Consider the following 22166-nt stretch of genomic DNA (forward strand, 5'->3'; position numbering starts at 1 on the left):
GAGAGGCCTCAAGGAGAATGACCTTAAAAACTACAGCAATCCTTACAGGTGGAAAAATATTCACTTTTAAAAAGTGTAATTTGTAGGGGGGAAAGTATCATCTCCCGAGCAAATCGTTTCTGACTTTTGAACCATCAGCCAAGACGGCATTGCCCTCATAGCTTTCTTTTAGGCTTCTGTTTGCCACTAATGGGAAGATTTCCCTTTGATGTGATTTACCAGAGTTGTACTAACCTCTTCAGCTCTGTTTCTTGCTTCCTTATAAATAGCTCTAACCACATTGGTTAGCTATTGTTGCTGTAGAATAAGCAGGCAGGGAAGAGAGTAGGCTGAGTATTCTCTCAGTTGGTGCATTGCCTCCGCTTGGTTAAAAAAGTGTTGGTGGATAAAAAGGATGCTACCATCTGTCTGTATTACTTCCATTTCCTCCACACCCATGAACTTTAAAGAAAAACGTTATACTCAGAAAAAGCTGCTTCTGCTGTTTTATTCTCTCCTTGGAGTGTGGTAGAAAATTCACCCCAAAAGTGCCAATGTTTGGAGAGCATCCAAAGGATTGTTTTATTAATTAACTGAAAAAGCTAGCAGGTTACAATGAGTCATTGGTCTCTTGCAAAGAGCAGGAGCTGCAACATTACATAAATCTTATGTAGAATGTTGTTCAAATACTCGCATGGAGCTACATTTACAATTAATAAGGAAACAAAATAATCACAAAACAGGTATACTACTATTTATGGAATGTGAAATAATTAAAGATGCGTCCTTAGAGAGAAAAACTGTGTAGTGTTTTTGATGTATCAGCTGAGTGAAGGCTTTGGTTGCTAACCTAACAGGCAATCCTGCATTCATAGCCAGAAATAAGGAGGCCCAACAGCTTATATTCTTCTGTTCTGCCTCCACTCAGGGACTGAATAGTGTAATAAATTAATAATTGGCAGACCCATATTACCACAGTTCAAGTCATTATTAAAGCATGTTACATGAAGGCTACAGGAAAGGGCATTAAATAAATGCAATATGCAGATAAGCAATCATGAACGTGATTATAAACTGATTCAATCCAAATTCTTATTTCAGCTCACTACAGGAGCAAACTGCATGCTTCTTTTAATTCTCTGCGAAGCAAAGTTTCTGGATAGTTCTAGTTTGCTCTTTTATTCAATACTGTATATCATAAACTCCTCATGAGATATTTTTTGAGCTCCTAGATATAATGTTGAGCAGTGTGTCCTAAATTGGGATTCCCTGGATGAACTGGAACAGTATCTCCCCTGGTCATGCTTATTTGGAATTTTGGTCTCAGCATATTTAGAGAGACCCAGCTGGGAAATTTGCTGTAAAGTATTGGTGACAGAGAAATGGCTTCGTTTACCCAACCTCTTACAATTCTGTTCCATAAGTGAAGTTGCACATGGCTATGTGGAAACACCCCCGTCCCCTATATGCAGTTTGGTTGAACTGACAGACAATACTACAACTTTGGAATTAAAGAAGGCAAAATGCAAACCATACTAAAAGGAAATTATGTTACTGTATATCATTAGGTAAAGAAAAATGCAGTTGTTACATCATTGTAACCTTTTTGAATCCAGCCTCATCCATATGCAATGGGATGACAACTTCCAGAAATCCAAGCTAGATTTGAACCTTGAAACAAAGATATTTTTGGCACTTATTTAGAGTGATCAAGTTCCAAATTGCAATATCCTTAGGAAAATATTGTTTTTCCATCTTCTTATCTCTTTCCCATTCAACTCTACTCTTAGGGATGTGGATTCTATAGTGATTGGAGTTTACTAGTGCCATTTCTAAATAAAAGCACTTATGCATATGTATAAATGCATTTTCACGTTCTTCATCTAACCATGTCCTATCTTATCAATAAGTCATTTCTGATTTCTTCTCCTGCAGTCGAACCCTGAGAAGGAAACCAAGCCGTGGGAAACGTCTCTCTCCTACACCTAGCCTAGGGATCAGTTCTCCCCATACTACCTCCTACTACAGCGAGTCTGTTATTAAGGAGTCTTATCTAACTGATGACAGAGGACTTTCACTTAAAACTAATGTGGCCTTTGATGAACCACTGGAAAGCAGTTCTTATTGGAGTAAGTATTTCTCTGAAATTTTCTGTAGCTTGCATGTTCTAAAATATAGGGAGGGCACTTGCTTGGGAGAATTTAATATAAGCTGCAAAGCAACAAATTGGGAACTCATAGCCCTTCAGATGTTTTTGAAATAGAGTAGCAATTCTAAATGGAACTGATCAGAATTGGCATCTAAAACAGGACCACATAGAAACATAGAAGACTGACGGCAGAAAAAGACCTCATGATCCATCTAGTCTGCCCTTATACTATTTTCTGTATTTTATCTTAGGATGGATATATGTTTATCCCAGGCATGTTTAAATTCAGTTACTGTGGATTTCTCTACCACGTCTGCTGGAAGTTTGTTCCAAGGATCTACTACTCTTTCAGTAAAATAATATTTTCTCATGTTGCTTTTGATCTTTCCACCAACTAACTTCAGATTGTGTCCCCTTATAAATTTTTCATTCTTATTGGCTCTGCATAGTACAAATCCCTAATTGTTTTTCACTTGTTATCTAATCTTTCAATTAACTCTGGTCTGTAGTTAGCATAATTCATACCCAAGTTAGAATATTCTTCTGCATCATCTGGCCTACATGGGACTTGAACCTATTTCCAATTTTATGCTCTTGGAAAACATGTTGACCTTTGAAATCTCTCAGAGTCCTTTGTTGTGCCCAGTGTTCCTTCTAACGTGCACCATGCGCTATAGCGCACTAAAAAATGAAGCCTGGCGCACACTTTTCAAAGGCTGAAAGGTTGAAATATAAATATATTTTGTTTGTTTGTTTTTTGATTTGATTTGATTTGTATGCCGCCCCTCTCCGTAGACTCGGGGCGTCTCACAACAACAATAAAACAATTCATGACAAATCTAATAATTTAAAAACATTTTTAAAAACCCGTTATTAAAGCAGACATACACACAAATGTACCATTAAGTGTTGTAGCACATGATTCTTGACAAATGTATCTTTTTCTTTTATGTATGTTGAGAGTATATGCACCAAGACAAATTCCTTGTGTGTCCAATCACACTTGGCCAATAAAATTCTATTCTATTCTATTCTATAAAATACCAGAATAACATAGCGGGAAGGGTCCTTATTCTGCTTCTGAGAGTTCATTCAATCTTTATTTCTTATATGTTGTCAATATATTTTTGATATTATATCATTTATTTTCAACTGGTGCAATGGATATCAGCCAAATGATTTTGGAATATTGTTAAAGTACAGCAATACCTGAAAGAGCATGCATGGTCTTCTCTGGATTAGTTGGTGGGATTTTGAATGCAAGACAGTATTAAAGACAACTGAGGGAGAATTGGGTTGGGACATGTGCTGAAAATCCAACAAAGGAAAGACTATTCAAGGGAAGTTGGTTGGTGGAATTCTCAAACATCTAACCAATTAATATAAAATATTGTACCTCTTGATGGTGATGTAATCCCATCACCTGCATCATTAATAACAACTACAGTAGAGTCTCGATTATCTGACATAAATGGTCAGGCTGATAGTTGAATAGCTGAAAATGTTGGATAATCCAGACCAATGTTCCCCGTAAGGTATGCGCCCACACGTGCGTGCACGCAGAAAAAATGCTCCGCGCAGCCTTTTCCAAGGCTGCCCAGCCGAGCCAGGTGTCGGAGTTGGGGACGGGGGGACATTCTCCATTCCACTTTGGCCCCGCCTGTTCCAGGAAAGATGGAGGCGCCCATCAGTCTCTCCTTTGGCTATTGTGCCTGGGCAGCGAGGACGTCGGCAAGTAACGGCAGCGGGATGGGTGCTGCTGCTGCTGCTGCCACTACTGAAAGGAGGCAGCCAGAGAGTGGGTGCAGCCAGGCAGCCTGCTTTCTCCTGCCAGGGTGTCCACGCCCGGCTGCACTCACTCTCCGCGATGACCAGGGCAGCTCTGCCCTGGTTGTCACGGAGAGTGAATGCAGCTGGACCCCGGCAGGAGAGAGAGGAAGGAAGAGAGAGAGAAAGAGAGAGCAACAGAAAGAGCGAGAAAGATAGAGGGAGAGAGAAAGAGTGAGAGAGAGTGAGAAAGAGAGAGAAAGAGAAGAGAGAGAAAGAAAGAGAGAATTTTTTGAGCGAGAAAAAAAGAGAAAGAGAAAAATGAGAAAATGATGGAGGGAAAGAACGAGGGAGAGGAAAAAGAAACAAATGAGAGAAGGGGAGAGAAGGAAAACGGGAGAGTTAAGAGAAGTGGAGAAGAGGGAAGGAATGAAGAAGAAATGGAGGGGACAAGGAAGGAAGGAAGAATGAAATTAATGGAGGGATGGAGGACTTTTTTGGGGGTCGGTGTAAATTTTTAATTTTTTTCTCTCAACATACATTCAAATAATACAGTGTACCATCTAATTTTCCATGAATAAAATGGAGTATTTTGTTAGTAACTAATATCAATCATCAAAAAAGTTGCAAAAGTTTTTTTTTTCTAATGTTGTCATCCAGGTACATACTTTTCTTTTAATTAAATTTCCTCCTTAATGTTTCTTCAAAAAGTGCAACACCAATTATATTTCTAACTTATTAACCATTATGCCAGTGCTTCCTTCTTTCTTTATACATTTTTCTATAAACCAAGAAAACCTTGTATAGCCAATCAGATGTTAACAAAATAAAATTCAAAACAAAACATAAACATATACAAATTTCAGACTTCTTCCTCTCCTCTAAATAGTACATTTACCTAATCCAAAATTTAAAAATTATTTCAGCTCATCTAACATTTTGCCAATTAATACTTATCTACATTTCTTACTTAATTATTAATATTAAATTTCAATCAATTTGAAAAAAGGAAATAATTCTAAATATTCTCTAATTTCAATCAATTAAAAATCATTAATATCATTAATTTCCCCAACAATTCTAAATTCCATTTATGCATTAATCCAAATCAGTATCACCTACTACGTATCTTATTATAATCAAATACTTCTAACTTTATTAAAACAGATCAGCAATTCCTAAATTCATATATCTAAATAGAAAAAATAATTAAAGTTTAAAAAGAGCAAACAAAACAATACTCCAAGCTTAATCAACCCTTCTCAAACTCCAATTTCTTTAATCTGAGCAGAACTTTGAACCAAACCCTTTTCTTTATTTTTTGGTATCCCCTTTTAATCCCCTTTTCCATTTTATTCCTTCTATTCTTCCTTCTAGGACGGAGGGACTTTGTTAGAAAAATAAAGGGGTTATCGGATCAAACTTTGGACACTTGGCAACATAGTTATGATGGTGGCAATGTCTCATGTTCTCGTGAACATCTTTTGGAATCTTTTGACAAGCAACTGCATGGATTCACTTAACAACTGTGGCAAGAAAGGTGGTAAAGTGAGGCAGAACTCACTTAATAACTGTCTTACTCAGGAAATAGAAATATTGGCCTCCATTGGGGTCAGAACAGAAGTCGAGGACTATCTGTCTGACCAGTGTACCCTTTTAGAAGCAGATCAGGAGTCCATTTTGAAACTCCACAGAAAACATCTAGTGGAGTAGGCAGGTTGTCCTTGACTTACAACGGTTCATTTACTGACCGTTCAAAGTCGCAATGGCCCTGAAAAAAGTGACTTATGCACCCATTTCACCCTTAGGACCTTTGCAACAGCCTGATAATCGCAGGATCAAAACTTTGCTGCCGTTTCATATTTATGACCGTTGCTGTGTGTCCTGACCCCCTTTTGTTTCTAATTGATCGACACCCAGACATGAAAATGTGCCGCTCAGACAATATACTTTTCCACCCACACCAAAAATAAATTAGAGGGAACATTGATCCAGACTCTACTTTATGTGGCTTTGACATGACTCAAAATCAAGGCAGGAGAACAATAAATAGGTCTCCAGAGGTCATAGATAAAGCAATTCGGGAGATACATTCCTCTCTAAATTTGTGTGCTCTTTCCTTCCCTGTTCTGCTTGCCGCCGATGTGAACATTTCCTGCCAGCAGTGCCCCCATTGCCCTCTGCTTCACTCCTTTCAGTTCACCCACCTCCCCGCTTCGCTCCTCTCAGCTTGCTCGCCCACCTGCCTGCTTCGTTCCTTTCAGCTTGCCCGCCCACCCGGCTCCTCTCAGCTCTCTCACACGCACACATGCCCGACTCCTCTCAGCTCGCTCGTCCACCTGCCCACTTTGTTCCTCTTAGCTCGCTCGCCCGCCTGGCTCCTCTCAGCTTGTTTGCACGCACTCATGCTTTGCTCCTCCCAGCTCGCTTGCCTTCCTGGACACCGCAGCCGCCTGCATCTCCCCCGCCTTGGCTTCTCTCGGTGTCACCCTCCTACCTGGAATATGGGGACTGCTTTCCCGTCATGGCTGCCATATTTGAGGCATGTCTGGGGGTGCAGAAATGGCAACAGCCATGCCCCCAAGCAGCCGCGATGTCGGATATTCCAGAATGTTGGATTATTGAAGGACGGATAACTAAGACTCTACTGTACTAAACATGAACATGGAGGAGAGGGCAAAATTCAAAAAAATATATTAAAGGCACAAGGGAGATAATCATTAAACTCCTGCAATTTTCACTAAATGGTATGTTTCATTTGAATTTGTCTAAAGTTGATGGTATCTAGTTTCATACAAGTTTTTGGTAGGAAATGTATTAAAAAATTGAGTTTATTTTTAAAATAAATGTTGTAATTTGTACTCAGATGATGATCTTTTATCGAGAAGGAGAAGAGGTACAGGGGGCATCGAGTCCAATAAGAAAATCAATGAATTAGGAGACAGGAAGACATATGACACCTATTGTTCTTCATCTGGTTATTCCTCTGAGGATGACTACACAGGTATTGGGAAGTGCTGTGCCCCTAAGCAATCACACCGGCCTCCTGGAAGAAAAACGTTGGGGATAGAATTTGTTAACATCATTTACAGCCAAAACTGGTTGATTTGGTAAACTAAGCCATCAGCTAACAAAAGGCCTGATGAACTCCTTGAACTGCACCTACTGAAGGCTGCCTCAAATCTGTACATACTTAAAACCTGATTTCTCTTTCACAGGTCCTTGTTATTCCACTCATCACTCCAAAAGTTGCTTGTCTTGTTTTTTAAAAAAAGACGTTATAATACATTTTAGTTTATTTTTTAAAGAACAGCTGGTGCAAAACTGATCTGCAGATTGGTATTGCAGAGAGAATAGTCAATAGTTACTATCTCCATACAGTTGGCAGAGGACAAGTTTAATATGCAGTAGACAGAGGAAAGATTAACAACTGTGGCTGCAACCTGTTTTCATAAGTCAGACAAATTCAGCCACCCAAATAGTACAGCTGTTAATATTTTATTTCTGCTTTAGGTAGATTTGGCCAATTCCTGGATTACAATATTTTTGCCATAGGATCCTATCACGGTCAGTCACCAGAACCAGAGACGTAGTCTTCTAAGCTTTCAGACTCCTGCTGGGGCCCATCCTCAGGGAACCTCTCTCTAGCAGAAAATGTGCTTTGGTCTATTCAATGTGTGGTATTTATATTCTGCCTTTATATATATATATATATATTTATACCACACACCAAATAGACCAAATCACATTTTCTGCTAGAGATAAGTTCCCTGGGGATGAACTCCAGCATGAGTATGAAAGCTCGGAAGCCTAATCTCCGGTCCTAGTGACTGACCCAGATTGGACCCTGGAATGTTATCCTGGGACACATATATTTGCCTTCATTCTTGCCACAGACCATGGAATGTGCATCAGCTGTGCCCCCTATTAACTGCATTCAATACTTTGATGTGGGAGAAATTGCTACATTAAGACCACTTTTACCTGTTACGTTTAGGGTAAGGTGAATGTGGGCCATTGTCAAACTGGGTAGACAAAACAAAAAGAAGGAAGGAGAGAGAGAGAAAGAAAGAAAGGATGATGAATTGCTAGCTGACAAAATTATTTCTGCTTCTTGCAGGTGGTTCTTCCATGGACCAGAATACATCCAGTTTTGGGTTCCAGACTGTCCTCTCCAAAGTAGGGTCTTTTATTTGGCTGGTGCTTTTAGCCCCAGGTAAATGGAAAAAAGTTGTTAGAAATTTGATTAATTATTACACATGTTAACAAAGGAAGTGTTTGTGTCTCTGTACTACATTTTCAGTACTAACTTATCTGATATAGATTCTTCAAAATAATGCTAAAAATGTTTATTTGGAAAGGATATAGATATAGATGTTAAGAGATAGCCAGAAGCTTAGGATCATGCATCTGGAGAAATTCTAATTCTTCAGATTCATTCTTTTAATTTGTCCAAGAATGCAATTCAACTTGGAAATTTTTTATTTAATGTTTTGAATAATTTTTAAACTGTGTAGAGTCATTGGGAATCAAGGGGCATATATACAGTATGTGTAATTAATAATATATTGTGGGGTTTTGTAATCCACGATTTCTGCTCTTGAATTTACAAATACAGCTTCTGAGAAATTCTGCTGTAGAAGAAGGAAAGAGATGGAAGGAAAGCTAAACTGTTGTTCTTTTAAAACCTGTTCTGGGTTTTTTTGCAGGACGGTTTTTGGGTTTGTTATACTGGTGGATGGGGACCATGTGGTATCGGCTAACAACTATAGCCTCTCTCCTGGATGTCTTCATTTTAACACGGTTAGTGAGAATAGAATTTTAAATATAAAGGGATGTGGCTAACTTTGGTTCCTTAATGGACTGGAAAAGTAACTGAAAAGGGGAAAAATAGAAGAAAGTCCTGCAGGTGCACAGTTTGGCATATCCCCAAATTTACCAGCATTTTAGAATGTGTGTGTGTTTTTCTGCTACAGCCCTGTTTCATTTAAGAACTATCTAACCAGCTAGATACTTACCATATGTGCAACCCAACAGCAGATGTTTAAGAGTTGCGGGATGAACTTAAAAGTTTGAAGTCACCTAACTTTATTGTGGTTGATGATTGGGCTTACATGTTCTGCTAAATATTTTTTCACCCTTCACTAAACCATGATTGATTGGATTCTTACAAGATTAAACCATATTCCATGCAGTTTACAAACCATATACTACAATAGCTGAATCTACACAACACATTATGTCAAAAAAACACAACTAAAAAAACAGAAGGTGGTTTCATAAACACATTGCACGTTGGCTTAGCTGGTTGAATGAACCTAGCCATTACAATTAGTCATCTGTGGCTTACATCTTAGTATATTGTATGATATGTGATGATTGTCTTATCATGTTTGAAGAAAACCTTGACATCTAATGGGATGTGGGACATGCTGGGCAGGCTGTGTTGCTAGGATGCCAGACCATCGCATCCCCAAACAGCTCCTCTATGGTGATCTGTCTAAAGGAAAGCGATCACACGAGAACAAAGGAAGCAGTACAAAGACACGTTGAAACCTCCTTCAAGTCCCTCGATATCAACACCACCTCCTGGGAAACCCTGGCACAAGATTGTTCAACATGGCGCATGCTGATCCACCAAAGCTGCCAGACATCTGAGGACAGAAAAACAATCATAGCAGAAGAGAAGTGAGCCAGAGCTGCAATTGCTGTGGCAATGGTGCCCACACGTGTCTGCTCAACATGTGGCAGAACATTTTGTGCCCGTATAAGCCTTACCAGCCACTTGCGAACACATTGTGGACAGCCCACAATCTGTTTTTATATGTATGGTTAAGTAAACAATATAGTACAATATATGAACCAGGTCTACCTATTTTGATTACTTTCCAATATTAACTGCAGCACTTACATTTGACAGGACATCATCATGCCAATACCATAATATGAAGTTGGGGTGTAAACCTTATTTCATTTAGGTTCACATCACATGTTCTATTTTCATTGGCAAGCTGAGGCAGCACTGCTATGCTTATAATGCGTGGTTTTGCCTTGTATTAACAGTTTGTTCTCTCTCTCCTGTTGTTTGGGTTCTAGGAGCTATCCAGTGTTGAAGAAGATAATGTTGTTTATGCTTCTGCTTTTGCTCCTGAGCTCTGTTGGTTATGGTGAGTTTCACATTTGCCTTAGAAAATATGAGATGACATCACCCTGAAAGTAGTATTATTGTAGGTCTTATTTTTCAACATGTGATTCTTTCTGCAGACTTTTGCCTTACATTGTGCAATGAATAGGGGAAGGGAATGACCTTCTATTTTTTTCTGTTAAAAATCACTTCCTCTATTTAAAAAATGTACTGTACTTCAGGTTAGGAGAATCTATGGTTTCTTTCATGACATTTGAGCAAGAATTATATGACATTAATTAGGAAAACAGCGACCAGGAAGAATTGGGAAGTCTTTCCTGCCCTTTACAGTTCTTGTTCTCAGGAAAGCATTCCACTCAAGCAGTGACTTGTACCAAATAAAATGAGATAAAACTGTTTATTGGTACAGATCTGGAATCAAGTGAGTACAAAACCTTGCCACTCTTGCAGATAAGCACTTAAGAGATTCTTGGCTTGGCTTCAGAAATATGATTAACAACGCTGAAACTAATGCTACTCTGCATTAATATGAATCAACTGTTGGGGCCTTATTATATCTTCATTCTATTGAGTGACTTTTAAAAGATTAGCCCTATTTTAATTGTTGGCTTTTTCTTTGAGAGAGACATGTGGGAATGAGTCTTAGGATCCAGCTGAGAATACTTGTGGATGGAATTGTAGGGCCCATTTCTTAAGAATTATAGATCTTTGGTGTTTCCCTGATACAACTGGAAGCTGAACTCAGAAGAACTCAGAGTTATGCTTTTCTTCCCAGTGTGGTTGGTGCTGACATTGTTGAAGGAATCACTTTTTTAGGGTTTCTACACACTGTGGCTGCTTCCAATTGCAACCACAGCTGCATTTGATCAGACAATATCCATAATAACTGCTGAAGAGCTACACCTAAATGGCTAGAGTCACTTTATTTGGAAGACCAGAAAAATATAAATATAATTTTTAAAAATGCTTTCAAGAATTACATCCATGTAGTGGTGTTTCTCAGCCTTGGCAACTTTTAGATGCAGGGATTTCAACTTCCAGCATTCCCCAGCCAGCGATATATAATAAAAGGAACTTTATGTTGTTGCTGGTAACAGGATTAGTTCTTTCAGTATCTGACCTTTTTCTAACTCTTCTCTTCTCAACATATAACTTTGTATGTTATCTTGCTGACGGCATGGTCCTAAAAACAAAAGAGAATTTAAAAACATGGAATGTAACACTGAACTCTAGAATTATGGAATTATCGTTTTTCATTTTGTTATTTTATTATTTTACTTTTCTAATTATTTTAGGTGCCTGGTATTTTTATCCCTTTGGGCTTCAACCTTCTATGTTTCCTTGGGGAGCAGTGAAATTGTTTCCCTCTGGCACCAAGAAAGACCAAGAAATGGGAGAGACTGCTGTATTTTCTGAGGTGTGTGTTATGAGGTTTTAGAGGGGTGTTTGTAGAGAATAGTCATGTTGAATATCACCTATTGCAAAATTCTCATATTTACTGAGAATTGGACAATGCTTTAAGATGTATCAGCAGGATTTCTTCTTGTTATAAATGTAGCCCGGACACTTAATCAGCGTAATGGCAAATAAAATTGAGTTAGGAGGGCCATAGTTTGAATATTGTTTTTGCCATAGACTTACTACACGGTCTTAGGCAAGGAATATAATCTCAACTTCCATTCCTTCTATTTACAATTTATCATATTGATTTGCTCTACAAGGATATTCCACAAATGTTAACTATTTAATGCATCTTCAATAAGCAATAATAATGTGCAGTATGAAATCAATATCAAACAAGAATATGTATAAATCAGAGAGGAATTTAGCTCTTAATTGGTTTGTTATCATATTTGTTTGCTACCATCCTGTTTTAAAATGACTCTGGGCAGCTTACAACATTAAAAGACATAAAACCATAAAATATAAATATTTCTAAAAGCAATAAAAATATAATTTATTTATTTTTATTTTATTTATTTATTTTATTCATTTGTCCAATACACAAATACATAGGAAGAAAAAAAGACATGTGGTAATATATATAAGGGTAAAAGTGAACTTAGAGGAGAGGATATATGAAAGGAAGAAAATATATATGATAGATGAAAGAAAGGAAAGACAATTGGACAGAGGACGAAAGGCACACCAGTGCACTTATGTACGCCCCTTACTGGCCTCTTAGGAACCTGGAGAGGTCAATCGTGGAGAGTCTAAGGGAGAAATGTTGGGGGTTAGGGGTTGACACAATTGAGTCTGGTAATGAGTTCCACGCTTCGATAACTCGATTGTTGAAATCATATTTTTACAGTCAAGTTTGGAGCAGTTCATATTAAGTTTGAATCTGTTGCATGCTCTTGTGTTGTTGCTGAAGTAGTCATTGACCGGTAGGACGTTGCAGCATATGATCTTGTGGGCAATACTCTAATCGTGTTTTAGGCGCTTTCTAGGCCCAGGATTGATAGTCTATTTTCGTAGGATATTCTGTTTCGAGTGGAGGAGTGAAGAGCTCTTCTGGTGAAATATCTTTGGACATTTTCCAGGGTGTTGATGTCTGAGATGTGGTATGGGTTCCAGACAGATGAGCAGTAGTCTAGGATGAGTCTGGCAAAAGTTTTGTAGGCTCTTGTGAGTAGTGTGAGATCGCCTGAGCAGAAGCTGCTTAGGATTAGGTTAACAACTCTATAAGCTTTTTTGGTGATATAGTTGCAGTGGGCTTTAGAACTTAGGTCATTCGATATTAGTATTCCAAGGTCTTTTACTGAGTGTGGGTTAGCAGTGAGTGATTGTTTATTCAGTTCGTATGTGCAGTTTGGATTCTTTTTGCCAATGTGGAGGGTAGAGCATTTGTTGGTTGATATTTGAAGTTGCCAGGTGTTAGACCAGTCTGAGACAAGGTCCAGGTTACAATCTGAAGAGAATTTACTGTTAAAAGATGGGGAGGGAGCAAGATGCGTGAGGGGAGGGGAGATTCTTAATTCATCAACCACTTCCAGTGTGATGCTCCCCTTGTCTTCAAGCCCTTACGGAAGATCAGGAGGGTGGAAGCTGCTCTCAACTCAGGGGGCAGGATGTGACAAGAGCCACAGAAGGGAAGGCACCTCTCCTAGACCATGTCAGCTGAAACTCTCTGACTGATGGGCCTGCAGCATGCCCCCTCTGACTACAGGGATGGGCAGGGAAGTCCATTGGGATGAGATGGTTCATGAAGTTACCTGGTCCTGTACCTTTCAGAGTTTTAAAGGTAATAACCAAACCCTGAAGTGTACTCGGAAGCAAATAAGCAGCCAGTGCAGCAGTGATGCACCTTAGGGGGCCAAGAACTACCCCCACCATCAAAATCTGCACCAGTTGTAGTTTCTAAATACTCTTCAATAGTAGCCCGATGTAGATCATATTGCAGTACTCCAAATGTAGATGATAAGGGCTCAAGTGACTGTGTGCAGATACTGCAATCCAGAAAAGGCCACTGGTGTGTGTGTGTGTGTGTGTGTGAGAGAGAGAGAGAGAGAGATGTTAAATACTGTAAATACCTCTATACATCTCAACCTTAGTGTTAATATAATAAAAATAATCCATAATTTAAAGTAAATCATGAAAATTATACATGGTCTTTGTGTTAGATATTGGAGCAACCTGGAAACCAATGTAATGAACAAAAATTATTCCTTTCTCTCTGTTCTACAAGTGGTCCAGATTTCTACTTTTTTCATTGGCTGCAGTTTACACATAACATCCTATATAAGATGATTAAACTCTGGATGAAACTTCATTCTTTTTTCTTTCATATTGTCTCTTGATTAAAAGGCCCAGCAACAGGCTTTGTCTCGGGTCCAGGCGGTGGAAAGACGTTTGGAGATCCTGGAATTCCAGAAAAGAAAGAACATAGAAGGTGCCACCCTATCACATGAGGATACCCTGGTACTTCTGGATGGGCTGATGACTCAGCAAGAGGCAGCCATGAGAGAGAAGCTTGGCTCAGACATAGATCTTCATCTTCAGGTCAGGGAGAAAACAAGTCCCCAGTTGGGACTAGAGAAAAGATGCACTGTAAAAACTTGAACTAGAGCCACTAATTGCCCAAATAATGTTAATCTCCAATCTCAAAATATGTATTGGAACCCTAACTAGAAGCTTATCAGACATTGCAGTTCTATTCTACCATAATCTGTTCTAAACAGTCTCTTAGTAGCTTACAATAAAATAAAATATAAGGTATATAACACAAAGCAACAAATACCTAAAATAGCTAAACCACTAGCAAGCATTAAGTGATGAGATGGTTCAAATACTCTGGAAGAATTCCATCTTCAACTTCTGGAAAGTGAACAGCATCAGAGCTACAGTAAGTAAAGCTTTAACTGTCAGCGTTCTGATTGATGCCCTTAATAAAAGCAGGATCCTCAAGTAAAGTTTCAAGAAAAATCCAGTTGTTTATTAGGAACGCCATGTCGGCACTGACTTCACTCAGTTCATGCCTTGCCTATGACCCTGTTTCCCACTTCCCAAAAAAATATGTCATCAGTCATATTCCACGGTGAAGCAATTTCATGGGTCATAGAAATTACTACCTCCGGCCATTGTGGGTATCGTGGAGATGGCCTTTACTTTGGCCAGATAGGATGTGTTTTGTTTTGACTGGGGTACAAATTCCTCAATGCAGCTGCAAGTCACAATCACCCATTCCCCTGCTTATGGCAACTCCGGAGCAGGTCAGAAAAGTGCTATGAGCCTTCAGCCTCCTTGACTTTCACAAAATGGCGAATCAAAATGGTTGGGTCAATTTCAGAGAAGAGATTCAGTCCTGCAAGTACCTTATAGGTTACAGCTAGCATTTGAAACTGTACTTGGAAGTTAATAGGAGCCAATACAGGGCCTATAATCTAATCCTACCAACTACCACTGGTGAGCACTTGGGCCACTACATTTGCATCCGCAGAACCTCAACCTTTAATAAACCTGACAAAAATTTCACAAGATAAACAAATACTACGATTGCACTGCTATTACCTGAAATCTCATAAGAACTCAGTATGAGATTGTCATCATTTCATAAAATGTTATGTATATAGGCCCCTGGTATATGAACTTATTGCCGTTATTTGGCATAAGAATTAAGTACAATAATGTCAAAAAAGTTGTAGTCTAGATCAGTGTTTTTCAACCAGTGTGCCGTGGCACACTAGTCTGCCGCGAGACATGGTCAGGTGTGCCGCAAAGCTCAGCAACAGAGAGAGAAAAAGAAAGAGAGAGAAAGAAAGCAAGAGAGAGAAATAGAGCGAAAGGGAGGAAGAGAGATAATTTTTTTGTCCAAACTTTTTTAGCTCCCCCCTCCCCCCTGCTCAATGTGCCCCATGATTTTGTATATGTAAAAAATGTGCCGCAGCTCAAAAAAGGTTGAAAATCACTGGTCTAGATGAACAGAAGAGAGGATTGCTCTTTATAATTACATCTTTCAGCTGAATTCAATTTAATTTGAAACAAAATTTAAAACTCTACTTCAATTTAAAGAACACCTTTATTTTTTAATCAGCATTTTCCCCATTCATTAATGTTTGTATTCCTTTTTTTCTCTCTTATTTAGAAAACCTTGAGTGCTTTCCGATCCCAGATGCAGAAGGAGTTTGCCAGTCAGCAGAAAGTCTCTGAGACTTCTGAGGTAGGACTTGCGTAGCATTTGTAATAAAGTGGACAAGATGTAATAGTATGACAAAGCCTGTCTTACTCTGTAGGTAACCGTTAGGTCAATATTTCACAATTGTACTTGGAAGCTAATAGGAGCCAATGCAGGGCCCAGCATGTAACTATAATCTAATCCTACCAACTACCACTGGTGAGCACCACTGTTCCCTGTAAGCTGCGCGCACCTACGCACCCCAAAATGCCCCCCGCGCACCCTTTTCCAAGGGTGCACACAGAGCTGCGGCTGCCCCCGCCCCGCCGCCGGTCCCCTCGCGTCCCTGACTTCTCGCCGCTACCCCCCGCCTGCCCGCCAGATCCGCCTCTCTTTCTCCTCTACTTCCCGCCTTGGGGCGCGGCTCCTCCCGCATTGTGAACATCCGCCCCGCCGCTCTCGCAGTCCCTTCGCCGAGAGCGCTTTCACCCCGGGCTCTCAGCGAGGGGTCTGCAGGAGAGGCAGGGCAGGTGTTCTCACAGCGGAGACCGACGAAGGTGATTTTCAATGTCGGGTGCATGGGTGCGCGTGCTCCCCACCTCCCTGCCAGCCCGCTCGGAACATTCAAAATAAGAAAAACCTTCACCAGCGAAGGTTTTTCTTACTTTGAATGTTCCGGGCGGGCTGGCAGGGGGATGGGGCTCCCGCCCACGCACCCGACATTGAAAATCACCTTCACCGGTCTCTGCTGTGAGAAGAACGGAGAGAGAACGAGAGAGAGTGAGAGCGACAGAGCAAGATAGAGAGAAAGTGAGAAAGAGAGAGAGAGAGAAAGAGGGGGGAGAAAAAGAGATAGCAAGAGAGAGAGAACAAGAGAGAGAAAGAGCGAGAGAAAGAAAACAAGAGAGAAAGAGAGAGAGAAAGAAAACGAGAGAGAGAAAGTGAGAAAAAGAGAGAGAGAGCAAGAGGGTGAGAGAGAGAGAAAGAGAGAGAATGAAAGAAAGAAAGAGAGAGAGATGAGAGAGGAAGGAAGAAAGTGAGAGAGAGGAGGAAAGCAAGAGAGAGAGAGAGAGACAGAGAAAGCAAGAGAGAGAGAGAGAAGAGTGGAAGGAAGAGAGAGAGAGAAAAATGATTGAAAAAAGGGGAGAAAAAAGAGAAATGAGAAAATGATTGAGACAGAGAATGACAGGAAAGAGAGAGAAACAGAGAGAGAAGTGACTCTTGATTTAAAGCATATGGTAAAAGCACTTAAATAATAACAGAGGGGAAAAAAACCAGCCCTCACCTGTTTTTATTAATAGTTATGTTTTTGGTTTTGCTGGTTGTTTTAGTTTTAATAGTAATGGATTTTGGTTTTTTAAAATTATTAATTTCTTTTAATAAAAAAGAAGGGATTTTTTTCTTATTTATTTATTTATTTATTATTTACGGTATTTATTTATTTATTTATTTATTTTTATTTTTTTCTATGCCACCCAGTCCCAAGGGGACTGCCACTCAGACACTATACTTTTCCGCCCACACCGAAAAAAATTTAGAGGGAACATTGGTGAGCACTTGGGCCACTACATTTTGCATCCGCAGAACCTCAACTTTTAATAAACCTGACAAAAATTTCACAAGGTACAGAAATGCTACGATTGCACTGCTATTACCTGAAATCTCATAAAAACTCAGTAGGAGATTGTCATCATTTCATAAAATATTATAGGCCTCTGGTATATGAAAATATTGCTGTTTTTTGGCATAAGAATTAAGTACAATAATGTCAAAAAACTTGTAATCTAGATGAACAGAAGAGAGGATTGCTCTTTAATAATTACATCTTTCAGCTGAATTCAATTTAATTTGAAACAAAATTTAAAACTCTACTTCAATTTAAAGAACACCTTTATTTTTTAATCAGCATTTTCCCCATTCATTAATGTTTGTGTTCCTTTTTTTCTCTTTTATTTAGAAAACCTTGAGTGCTTTCCGATCCCAGATGCAGAAGGAATTTGACAGTCTCCTGCAGAAAGTCTCTGAGACTTGTGAAGTAGGACTTGCGTAGCATTTGTAATAAAGTGAACAAGATGTAATAGTATGACAAAACCTGTCTTACTCTGTAGAGTTTATGCATGTAACCACTAGGTCAATATTTCACAATTGTACTTGGAAGCCAATAGGAGCCAATGCAGGTCCCAGCATGTAACTATAATCTAATCCTACCAACTACCACTGGTGAGCACTTGGACCACTACATTTTGCATCCGCAGAACCTCAACCTTTAATAAACCTGACAAAAATTTCACAAGATAAAGAAAAGCTACGATTGCACTGCTATTACCTGAAATCTCATAAGAACTCAGTATGAGATTGTCATCATTTCATAAAATGTTATGTATATAGGCCCCTGGTATATGAAAATATTGCCGTTTTTTGGCATAAGAATTAAGTACAATAATGTCAAAAAAGTTGTAGTCTAGATGAACAGAAGAGAGGATTGCTCTTTATAATTACATCTTTCAGCTGAATTCAATTTAATTTGAAACAAAATTTAAAACTACTTCAATTTAAAGAACACCTTTATTTTTAATCAGCATTTTCCCCATTCATTAATGTTTGTATTCCTTTTTTTCTCTTTCATTTAGAAAACATTGAATGCTTTCCGATCCCAGATGCAGAAGGAATTTGACAGTATCCTGCAGAAAGTCTCTGAGACTTCTGAGGTAGGACTTGCGTAGCATTTGTAATAAAGTGAACAAGATGTAATAGCATGACAAAGCCTGTCTTACTCTGTAGAGTTTATGCATGTAACCATTAGGTCAATATTTCACAATTGTACTTGGAAGCTAATAGGAGCCAATGCAGGTCCCAGCATGTAACTATAATCTAATCCTACCAACTGCTCTTTATAATTACATCTTTCAGCTGAATTCAATTTAATTTGAAACAAAATTTAAAACTCTACTTCAATTTAAAGAACACCTTTATTTTTTAATCAGCATTTTCCCCATTCATTAATGTTTGTGTTCCTTTTTTTCTCTTTTATTTAGAAAACGTTGGGTGCTTTCCGATCCCAGATGCAGAAGGAGTTTGTCAGTCTACAGAAAGTCTCTGAGAATTCTGAGGTAGGACTTGCATAGCATTTGTAATAAAGTGAACAAGTTGTAATAGTATGACAAAGTCTGTCTTACTCTGTAGTGTTTATGCATGTAACCTTTAGGTCAATATTTCACAACTGTTTTTCAAAACTTTTTGAAACATCTGGCAACACTATTGGGCACGATCAGTTAAATGTTTCAGGTTGTCTATTTCTGGTTTAGCCTAGATCAGTGCCTGGAATGCACTACCTGAATCTGTGGTTTCATCCCCAAATCCCCATAACTTTAACCTTAGACTGTCTACTGTTAATCTCACCCCAAGTCTGTAAGGGGCGCGCATAAGTGCACCACTGTGCCTAAAGGCCCTGTCCTACTGTCCCCATTTATTCGTATCCATTTCATGTGTTTATAATCATGTTTATACTTATATCTGTTAAGCTTGAAAAATAAATAAAATATTAAATAAATCCATAGACAGTCTAATATTACTGGGCGGGTTACTAGCATTTGCTCTCTTCTTCTTAGCCAGCTTTGGGAGATCCCAAATAGAACAGTAACCTATATTTGATAATCAATATCTATCAGGTGTACATGTCAGGAAGCTGTCCTACAGGTAATTTTGGAACATGAACTGCTGTAAAACTGACTCAAAGATCAACCCTACCTCCATCCAATTTCTTTTTCTTTTTTACCTTTTTTGTTCCATTTTGCCTAATTTTTTTAATTAATATTTTTATTGATTTTTATATATAAAACACACACACAACATATTACATATAACATGTGCTCAGTGATCCCACCACCAGACAATCAATCATACCCCACCACCAGCTGGGGGTATTTCTTGTATAAATCATTTAAACCCAAGAGTGAAATATTTCTTTACATATTATAGAGTGATTCCAACTTGTTTCTTATAGCTTGGTCTCGGATCCTACTCGCCATATATCGTCTTACCTTGTCCCATTGCCCCATCAGCTGTTGCTAATCAGTTTCATTAATCAAATTCATCCTTTTATCCATAATCTCGAATTGAATGTGGTCCACCATATACCAATACCAATTTTGCATTGTCCATTTTGTCGCATCTTTCCACCCAAAGACTATTACCGCCTGAGCACTTTCTATCGCTGCTTGTTTTATTTCTCTGTATTCTCCCATCTCACTACTTTTTACTAATACTGCCATTTCCTTAGTAATCATCCATCTTATATTTAATATCCTATTAATATCCTCTTGCACTTTTTGCCAAAAGTTCTGCACCATTGGGCATTCCCAGAGCATATGCATAAACACTCCTTTATCTTGGCACCCATGCCAATAGATACCTTTAACATTCTGCTGAAAGTGTGCAAGTTGAATGGGTGTGTAATACCAGTTATGTAATATTTTCCTTCTCATTTCCCTAACTCTTGTATTCTTGATTTTCCTTATATTCTCTACTGTATTTTCCATCTCTTGCACCTCTACTTGTATCTCACTTTGCCACCATTTAGTCAATCCTTGGATCACATCCCCATCTGACTTGACTAACATCTTATATATATTGCTTGCTTGCGCCTTAGTACCCTCAGTTTTTTCTCTTATTATGTTCTCTAACTCTATCTCCTCCCTAAATAGTGCTTCTTTATTCTCCCTTTCATTCAGATATTTACATATTGCATTTATTTGTAGCCATCTTCCCTTACCCAACCACCATTCTATATGATTTCTACTTGGCTTTCCATCCTTCTCATATAACTGTTCTATCTTAGTTATCCCTCTTGCCTTCAACTCTCCTATACCCCTCTTTAAATTTATTTCATTATCTTTATTTATTACATAAATCGATGACAGTTTTGATTTATATAATCCTATTTTCCCCTGCCATTTTTTCCAAATTTCCATAGTCCCTTTCATGGGACCTATTAGTTTATTTAAGTCGCTCCTATTCCACTTTATAAAGATTAATTCTCTATTCTTCATCCTGTGGATGGGGAATTCCTTGTTTGGAGCTGTATAGGGAAGCATTTCAAATTGAAAGATTAATGGAGTTGCAATTATTCAAGAATAAATGGGTGAAACTGGAAAAACAGATAAACAGGAGATAATCCTGGAGATATTAGTTTAAGGACACAGGGAAGACTGCCTAAAATGTATTGTCTATCTGCAATAGATGGGATGAGTAAAGAGATCGAGAAAAAAAATAGAAGGCTAACATCCCTCTCCTTGTTGCCCAAGGTGTTTGCCCAAATTCTGCAGGGTGCATTTTCAGGATTTATTTATGACTGACAGCAGAATGCCACAAAATGATAGTTTAGAGCCATGGTGGTGCAATGGTTAGAATACAGTACTGCAGGCTAATTCTGCTGATTGTCAATTCGGCAGTTCAATTCTCACTGGCTCTAGGTTGACTCTAGGATGGCCTTCCAAGAACAGTAAAATGTGGACCCAGTTTGTTAGGGGCAATATACTGACTCTATAAACTGCTTTGAGAGGTTGCAAAGCACTGTGAAGCAGTATATAAGTCTAAGTGCTATTCCTAGGTACTATAAATTCTGGAACCTAGCCATAAGCCATGCAGCACTGGTAGCTACTTCTGTTGATCACTGCTGCAAGCAGTTTGGCAGATCGAATCTATCATTTTGTGGCATTCTGCTGTCAGTCATAAATAAATCCTGAAAATGCACCCTGCAGAATTTGGGCAACAAGGAGAGAGATGTTAGCCTTCTATTTTTTTTCTCGATCTCTTTACTCATCCCATTTATTGCAGATAGACAATACATTTTAGGCAGTCTTCCCTGTGTCCTTAAACTAATATCTCCGGGACCGCCTTCTGCTGCACGAATCCCAGCAAACGATTAGGTCCCACAGAGTTGGCCTTCTCCAGGTCCTGTCGATGAAACAATGTTGTCTGGCGGGACCCAGGGGAAGAGTTTCTTCATTGCTTATTTGACCCCTATGACAATCATTAAGTGTTGTACCACATGATTCTTGACAAATGTATATTTTTATTTTATGTACGTTGAGAGCATATGCACCAAGACAAATTCCTTGTGTGTCCAATCATACTTTATGGCCAATAAAATTCTATTCTATTCTGTTCTAAGAGCCTTCTCTGTGGCGGCCCCGACCCTCTGGAATCAACTCCCCCCGAAGATCAGGACTGCCCCACCCTCCTTGCCTTTTGCAAACTCCTTAAAACCCACCTCTACCGTCAGGCATGGGGAAATTGATTCCCCCAGGCTGCTCCATTTTATGCATGGTTTGTCTGAGATGTATGGCTGTTTTATATTAAGGGTTTTAAATTGTTTTTTTTAACTATTGGATTTGTACTGTGTTCTGTTGTTGTGAGCCGCTTCGAGCCTCCGGAGAGGGGCGGCATACAAATCTAATTCATAATAATAATAATAATAACAACAACAATAACAACAATAATAATAACAACAA

At 38.9% G+C, this 22166-nt stretch overlaps 1 protein-coding gene across 4 annotated transcripts in view; it reads left to right on the forward strand.

Moving 5' to 3' along the window:
- Positions 1-22166, forward strand: part of SUN2 (Sad1 and UNC84 domain containing 2) — a 42896-nt gene that overhangs the window by 13623 nt on the left and 7107 nt on the right. For 3 of the 4 annotated variants that reach the window (XM_070756109.1, XM_070756110.1, XM_070756111.1), the window contains 11 exons: positions 1915-2108; positions 6762-6899; positions 8016-8111; positions 8605-8698; positions 9992-10062; positions 11336-11457; positions 13848-14042; positions 15625-15699; positions 17612-17689; positions 18285-18362; positions 18690-18764. In XM_070756109.1, the coding sequence (XP_070612210.1) occupies positions 1915-2108; positions 6762-6899; positions 8016-8111; positions 8605-8698; positions 9992-10062; positions 11336-11457; positions 13848-14042; positions 15625-15699; positions 17612-17689; positions 18285-18362; positions 18690-18764 (1216 nt within the window). The remainder of the gene's footprint in view (positions 1-1914; positions 2109-6761; positions 6900-8015; positions 8112-8604; positions 8699-9991; positions 10063-11335; positions 11458-13847; positions 14043-15624; positions 15700-17611; positions 17690-18284; positions 18363-18689; positions 18765-22166) is intronic. The other variant, XM_070756112.1, reaches the window with a different exon arrangement.

The sequence above is a fragment of the Erythrolamprus reginae genome, chromosome 6 (genome assembly GCF_031021105.1).
Source record: "Erythrolamprus reginae isolate rEryReg1 chromosome 6, rEryReg1.hap1, whole genome shotgun sequence".
NCBI classification, from domain to species: Eukaryota; Metazoa; Chordata; class Lepidosauria; order Squamata; family Dipsadidae; genus Erythrolamprus; species Erythrolamprus reginae.